At 36.3% G+C, this 8,110-nt stretch overlaps 1 protein-coding gene across 1 annotated transcript; it reads left to right on the top strand.

Annotated features, from left to right (window-relative positions):
* Positions 1-3,322: 3,322 nt before the first annotated feature.
* On the top strand, positions 3,323-8,104 carry LOC117105925 (zinc finger protein 501-like). Its single transcript, XM_033247230.1, has 3 exons — positions 3,323-3,455; positions 4,846-4,953; positions 6,942-8,104. The coding sequence occupies exons 1-3, from the start codon at positions 3,356-3,358 to the stop codon at positions 7,928-7,930; spliced, it is 1,197 nt and encodes a 398-aa protein (XP_033103121.1). The 5' UTR covers positions 3,323-3,355; the 3' UTR covers positions 7,931-8,104.
* The last annotated feature ends 6 nt before the right edge of the window (positions 8,105-8,110 follow it).

Genomic DNA, 8,110 nt, shown 5'->3' with positions numbered 1-8,110 from the left:
GTAGTGCAGGTAGTGATGAAATTGGTAATGATGGCTGTGTGTTGCAGGTAGTGGTGAAAGTGGTAATGGTGGATGTGTAGGGGTGCAGGTAGTGGTGAAAGTGATAATGATGGCTGTGTGGTGCAGGTAATGGTGAAAGTGGTAATGATGGCTGTGTGGCGGAGGTATTGTAATGGTAGTGGTGATGGCTGTGCAGTACTGATATTAGTGAAATAATGATGTATTTTTCCATGTATTATTCAGAATACCTATATATACCCATGGACCAGGTTATTCAAGTTTCCAGTATGTCAGAACATGAAGAGGACTGTCTCTTATACACATCTAGATGTGTATAAGAGACAGGAGTTACAGTTAGCCGACACCCTTTGACTAACAAATACGTCATTGCTGGCAAATCTATAGAAATGTGATCTCTTACACTGCCTCAGGGCCACTGAAGTTTGGTAGTATCGTCTCACTTAGCTTCCCCTATTAATCTCTCCTTGGCTTGAGAGTATCCTTCATCAGCCTCAGAGCTGTAGCCTAGTGTGTTCTTACAGTAGGTCTTCATTAGTCTGGTTCAGCAGTAGTGTCCATCTTGTCATAAATTCTTAAAATGGCATAACAGGTTACTAAAAACCAACCTTTTTGCTACTCAATGTTGTTTTGACAGGACCAAACAGAGCTAGTATCTTAATCTTTTTTGCATCCTCTATGCAACTGCTAAATTCGAGCAAACTGCTCTAAACATTCAATTAATTATTCATTAATTATTATAATAATTTAGTTAATTAGTCCATTTCATATCTAGAATGTACAGTAGGCCTAATATAAAATGTTATCATTGGAATTCTATAATTTAATATATTGTGTACTGCATTTTTTTTTTTTTTTTAATGAATCTTTTTGTTTGGTTTTGGTATCTAGGCTACCCACATGGATCAAGAGTTCAACATAAAATCTGAAGCTGTTGCTTCGGAAGATGAAGATAATGTAAAATATATCAAACTCAATTCTGAAATCAAAGTTGAAAAAGGTAAGTTGTTGATTTGACGTATTTAGACCCTAAATTATAATATATAATATCAATTTATGTTAACAGAACAGATCCTTTTACTGCACATAATTATTATCTAAGCCGATGATTCACTGACAACACAGCAGATATTTACAATATAACATGACAGGAATGACCAAAAATGACTCCTGTACAGTATTTTATACAGATGTTCCGATCAAATCAAGAGACTTGGAATGTAGTATGTGTACTCTTTATTCCCAGTGTGATAATGATGGCTGTGTAGTGTGTAAGTGCAGCAGTAGATGTTTGTGAAAGTATGTGCACAGTGGTATAACCACAGGCCCGAGGCCCTTTGCTATAGATGTGTATAAGAGACAGGGCCTAGCCTTATCTACCATGATGCCAAAAGAATGACCAAATCTTGTATTCCATATTTGGATAAATCGGCTGACCGAAATAAACAAGAGCATCCGCTCACCAAGTCAGCGCGTTCCTCCATTCCTAAATACAGTAGAGGCGCAAGTTATATTGGGTTTTTTGGAAGAGCTAATAAGATAGAAATTTTTAAATAATTAGAATGTTTATTTGTACAAAAAAAAAATCATTATTTTAGAATGATGGTTTGTACAAAATTAAAATAAATAAATATATTGGAAAAAAAAATACCAAGACACATTTCGAACTCACGACCTTAAGTTCTTTAGAACACATCCTTAATCAACCGCACCATTTATGCGACGTACCCTAGTGGTAATGGCAATAATGTACAGTAATTTTTAAATAGAATGTTTTATTTTTACATGCGACATGCACTGTTACGGTAGTGGTAAATGGCAGTAATGTATAGTCCTTGCTGAAACCCCTGTTTTGTTTTGTAGGTGTAGGGAGAACCCTGTTTTAATTCAGGTAGGTAGGTAGAAGGGGGGGGGGGGACTGGTCTAGCTTAGTCCTCATCGAGACATCCGCATATTCAATTTTGAAAATTTACTAAAATTAAATTAATATGTCATTAGTCATGCATATGATATCCCCCATCGGATTTGATGTATGAGATCGTACGCATGAATGCCAATTAAATTAGGTATGGCGCGCACAAAGTGCAATAAAGAGTAACCCAAAATTAGGGCCTGGAACCCAGGCTAGGCCTAGCCTAGCAGTGTTGATAGGCTAATGTTTACGGTGCCTACTATATTTCTTCGCAGACCTATCGCAAAATCAAACATAAAAAATTCATCTGCGTTTATTTTTTTTTTGTAAAACACTAAAATTCAATTTTCAGTCTTACACTTTTTTAATGTTTTAAGGAATGTCTAAATTCAGTTAAACTAGCAATTTTGTATTGTATTTATAAATCTTTATAACGCTTTAAACTAGCGTAGGCAAAAAGAGGCTAAGTGGAGGATCTATATTAAAAACAAAGGATGAGGAATGCAAATCAAAATGATATTCCTACAAAATAACACAGCAACGCTCAAGTTTTATTTTGTACTCAAAACTTTCAAGGTTAGGGGTGAGACCTAAAAGTGGAGGCGTATGCAATGACATAATTTGATATTTCACTTTGTAGAGGCCCTTCGTAATCGATGACCAAAGTGCATGGGGCCCCCCAAACATTTCTTAGCCCCAGTCCCTATGACTCATCATTATGCTACAGTATAATATTAGTAAGAAGTAATTTTAGATTTTGACAGAGAATAGACATGGGAGAGTTAGCCAATAGTTCACCTAAATTTAGGTAAAGGTTTGCCAGAGTTGGCATGGGTATGAATAGGCATTGGTACGAGTTACAGTTAGCCGACACCCTTTGACTAACAAATTCGTCATTGCTGGCAAATCTATAGAAATGTGATCTCTTACACTGCCTCAGGGCCACTGAAGTTTGGTAGTATCGTCTCACTTAACTTCCCCTATTAATCTCTCCTTGGCTTGAGAGTATCCTTCGTCAGCCTCAGAGCTGTAGCCTAGTGTGTTCTTACAGTAGGTCTTCATTAGTCTGGTTCAGCAGTAGTGTCCATCTTGTCATAAATTCTTAAAATGGCATAACAGGTTACTAAAAACCAACCTTTTTGCTACTCAATGTTGTTTTGACAGGACCAAACAGAGCTAGTATCTTAATCTTTTTTGCATCCTCTATGCAACTGCTAAATTCGAGCAAACTGCTCTAAACATTCAATTAATTATTCATTAATTATTATAATAATTTAGTTAATTAGTCCATTTCATATCTAGAATGTACAGTAGGCCTAATATAAAATGTTATCATTGGAATTCTATAATTTAATATATTGTGTACTGCATTTTTTTTTTTTTTAATGAATCTTTTTGTTTGGTTTTGGTATCTAGGCTACCCACATGGATCAAGAGTTCAACATAAAATCTGAAGCTGTTGCTTCGGAAGATGAAGATAATGTAAAATATATCAAACTCAATTCTGAAATCAAAGTTGAAAAAGGTAAGTTGTTGATTTGACGTATTTAGACCCTAAATTATAATATATAATATCAATTTATGTTAACAGAACAGATCCTTTTACTGCACATAATTATTATCTAAGCCGATGATTCACTGACAACACAGCAGATATTTACAATATAACATGACAGGAATGACCAAAAATGACTCCTGTACAGTATTTTATACAGATGTTCCGATCAAATCAAGAGACTTGGAATGTAGTATGTGTACTCTTTATTCCCAGTGTGATAATGATGGCTGTGTAGTGTGTAAGTGCAGCAGTAGATGTTTGTGAAAGTATGTGCACAGTGGTATAACCACAGGCCCGAGGCCCTTTGCTATTAGGCTTGGGTTACAAGATGAAGGGCGTGTTTGTGTGGTAGTGATCGCGATCGTGTGCAGGAGATGTTCTTGAATGTTTTGATAATGGAGTGTGGTGCACAGTGGTATAACCACAGACTCTTAGCTAAGGTTTCTTTGTGGCCGCATAGTGCTCTTGTAAGGTAGAAGGTGAAGGGCATGTTTGTGTTTTCTACACATTCTGCTCATCATGGGTTTCACACAGCCCATGGTGTTGGCAAAAAAATGCTGATTAATAATATTTCAGGCCCCTACTGTCAGAGAGGACTTGGACTGTAGCTGTTACCCCTTTGATAGTGAAGGTAAGGGTGACAGTGGTAATGATGACTGTGTTGTGCAGGTTCTGTTCATCAGGTAGGTGATGCAGAGGGTGCTGAAGCACCATCCCCCCCCCCATCATATTTCAAATTGTCACTGTTTTAAGGCCCTCACAATGCTACTTTGTTGGAGCTTTCAGTGGGCTTTGCCTCCAAGCCACCAATATGGGTCTGCCACTGGACCCTGTAGTTTCAAAGGTCCACTTTTGAAACCATTTTGTTTCATTAAACCGTTCCTAATAGTCGCTAAATGGTGTTATACTTTGTATTGAATTTAATTTGCCAGTTAACCGTTGATTCTTAATAACTGTAAAGAAATTGTTAAAAATTGATCAGTTCTGGTGACTGTAGATTGATCAATATGAACAATGTTATCGACGGGGATGGCTGTGTGGTGCAGGTAGTGAAAGTGGTAATGATAGCTGTGTGGTGTATACGTAGTGGTAAAAGTGGTAATGATGGCTGTGTGTAGTGCAGGTAGTGGTGAAATTGGTAATGATGGCTGTGTGTTGCAGGTAGTGGTGAAAGTGGTAATGGTGGATGTGTAGGGGTGCAGGTAGTGGTGAAAGTGATAATGATGGCTGTGTGGTGCAGGTAATGGTGAAAGTGGTAATGATGGCTGTGTGGCGGAGGTATTGTAATGGTAGTGGTGATGGCTGTGCAGTACTGATATTAGTGAAATAATGATGTATTTTTCCATGTATTATTCAGAATACCTATATATACCCATGGACCAGGTTATTCAAGTTTCCAGTATGTCAGAACATGAAGAGGATATCCAAAATATGATACCAAATATTGAAATTAAGAATGAAAAAGGTTGGTTAATTCTAGTGTTTTTATTAGGTCACTATAGTATGTGAGGTGCACCACAAAATGAAACTCATGGTTGGAAAATCAAAAATTTAGTTGATTTACGTGTGGGTAGATCACATTGTAAGATTTAATTTGGTCTTTGAAAAGCTTCCCAGAGATCAGGGGCGGATTGCTATAAAACGGTGTTAACTGGTAGTCTTAACTCCTCGAATAAAGCCAGCTTTATCACTTAGACAGTCTTGCTAAAGTCATTCCTTTAAGACCATTGTTATAAAACAGTCTTCCCTGAAACCACTTTGAGTATTGAAATGCAAACAAGCACTCCCTGGTAACATAAGATTGAGGGCGACATCATGCATGCTCGACGCATGCAAATGTATCGCAATAACGTAAATAAATGCCGTAGACCTTTTTTGCAGACGCTGAGAAGTGTGCTTAGTATTTGTCGATCAATTCTCCGACTTTGACGATCTAGGCCTCGGTCTTGCCATTGCACTGTTGAATTAATCAGCAGAATGCCATGATGAAAATGATTTAAGTCCGTTTTAAGCCTCCTCCGAGTAGGCTTTAAAATTTGAGGCGGCTAACTGGTTAGACCACGGTATAGCAATGGTCTATAATCATAGACCATTAGTGACGTCACAATTATAGCTGGCTAACCGTTAAGACCGTCTAAAGACCGCTTATAGCAATCCGCCCGTGAGCATTTAAACTTTAGATGCATGAGAACCAGGTTTTAAGAAAATCAGCTTTGAAGTTCAACTAACCGGTACTAATATTAGGACTACAATTACAGAACATGGATGGAGTACACTGTTTTATTATGAAGATTCACTTCAAACATAGGTTTAGCCAGCGAGCCGTCCGGCTGTCTTTTGGAATTTTTACTGAACCTTCCGAATTAGGTTTTTGATTAACTTGTGTTTATATAAGTAAAACAATAAACAAACAAAATACATATACACTAATATATCATCCCAAAACCAACGCATTGTCGCTAATTTTTAAACTGAGTAATTGGCATAAGAATGAGGCAGTATGTGTACTTAAGTACAGAGAAGCCATAATACTTTTACTCAATACTTTTCGCCCATAAATATTAAATAGAAAATTTTATAAATAGCATTCAGTTTTCCAATATTTGTATGTTTGGTAAATGTTTGTGCATGGTTCTCTCATCATAATATGGAGTCATTTAACGACAACATAATGTCAATGGCTGTCGAAAGTCTGAAATCAGACTTCTACAAATTACAAGTACCAGTATCAGTACCATAACTTTGGCCGTAGTATTGAAGTTGGTCGACCTTTGGGGTGGAATGTTACATCTTTTAGAGGGCGTAAAGCATATTAATGGTATGAGGTGTGAAGAGCCAGAGAAAGCTAATATTTTGTACAGAGAAAACAATTGAGTAGATTTGAAACTTGAAATTGCACTTACCTGAACACAAATTCACAATCTGAAATGATAGTTTATTAATAGTACAGTACTGGTTATATTTGCATGCCCAGTTGGATTTTACATGTTACTGTGATGTTCAATGTGTTAGCAACCAATGTGGTTTATTTATAGGCTAAACTGAGTTCAGGAATGGAGATGGGACTAAAGTTATATTTTAAGGTGCTCATAAACTGAGATAGTCAAGTTGAATTTGTAACGCAAACCTGTACTGAGCAGGAGTTGATGGCGTGGTATACAAGAAATGCTCTCATTTGTCCTGAACGGACTGTATTATCCTTACAGTATTATATCTTTTATTTTAGAAACATTGTATTTTGTATATTTTGGTTAATGACTGAATGACTGGATATTTAATTAAATATGTTTAAACCATTACATTTTATCTTGTCTTGGTGTTTAGTTTGCCATGTGAGCACAGTATTCAACTGTTTCCTCTTTCTACATTATGACATTCTCTTTGGCTCTATAGTAACCAGAAGAATGATATTAACAAGAAGCAACGCTAACTGATATTGCATTTATTTTGTAGGCCAGGGCAGTTTTATTAACAACTATGAAGAAAGTCCAAGTTATGACAAAGTTTTCTCAACTAATGGTTTGCCAACATTGCTGTCACATCGGAGAACAAAAAATGAGGATAAAGAAAAGTGTATGGTGTCACAAATGAAAAGTTACACTGAAAACCATCAGTTCATTATTTTACCTGGTCACAGTATCAAAAAAGAGAAATATGTGGATGTATGCAGTTACGTAGACAAACATGACCAAACTGACAGGTTAAAGAAACATGTTGAAAAAGAAAAGGAAGAGATGCAATATGATCGTAAACATTGTGAAAAGAAATACAAACAAAAGAGCAATTTAAAAGTGCATTTGACAATACATGAAGGAAAGATACCGAATAGATGTAAGCATTGTGGAATTATTTTTAGTCGAAAAGACTCTCTGCATAGACATTTGAAAACTATACTCCACATAGAGAATCCATATGAATGTGGACATTGTGGAAAGAAGTTTAGTTACAGCAGAGATTTAAAAGAACATTTGAAGTTACATACTGGGGAAAAACCATACGAATGTGAACATTGTGGAAAGAAGTTTAATTACAGCAGTGGTTTAAGAGAACACTTGAAGGTACACACTAGAGAAAAACCATATGAATGTGAACATTGTGGAAAGAAGTTCAGTTACAATGGTAATTTAAAATCACATTTGAAAATACATACTGGAGAAAAACCCTACGAATGTGAACATTGTGGAAAGAAATTTGTTAAAAATAATTCTTTGAAAACTCATTTGAGGATACACACAGGGGAGAGACCATATCAATGTGACATTTGTGGAAAGACATTCACACAAAATTTTTGTTTGCAAACACATTTGAGGGTACACAGTGGAGAAACACCTTATCACTGTGAAATTTGTGGAAAGAAATTTAAGCAAAGTAGTCATTTGAAAGCTCATTTGAGAAAAAAAAAACCTTATGAAGACATGATGATACACACTGGAGGAATGTGATCATTGTGAGAAGGAATTTTATCACAATGATCATTTGATAACATTTTATGGTACATACTGGAGAGATTCCTTTATGAATGTGAACCGGCAGTGGTATCAGCATTTCACTGAGAGGTGGTCCATCATTTTCTGATAGACAGGCATACCCAACTCTTGAGAGTTTGATAATACACGCAAGAG

This window comes from Anneissia japonica, unplaced genomic scaffold (genome assembly GCF_011630105.1).
Source record: "Anneissia japonica isolate Jap-2015-1 unplaced genomic scaffold, ASM1163010v1 scaffold288153_len396733_cov185, whole genome shotgun sequence".
NCBI lineage: Eukaryota > Metazoa > Echinodermata > Crinoidea > Comatulida > Comatulidae > Anneissia > Anneissia japonica.
This window is presented reverse-complemented; position numbering and strand designations above follow the sequence as displayed.

Bases quoted from the DNA above. Each gene is read 5' to 3' on its own strand.
- LOC117105925 (XM_033247230.1), top strand. From the start codon at position 3,356: ATGGATCAAGAGTTCAACATAAAATCTGAAGCTGTTGCTTCGGAAGAT. The intron at 3,456-4,845 runs GTAAGTTGTTGA...TGTATTATTCAG, and splicing joins TGAAATCAAAGTTGAAAAAG to AATACCTATATATACCCATG. The intron at 4,954-6,941 runs GTTGGTTAATTC...TTTATTTTGTAG, and splicing joins TGAAATTAAGAATGAAAAAG to GCCAGGGCAGTTTTATTAAC.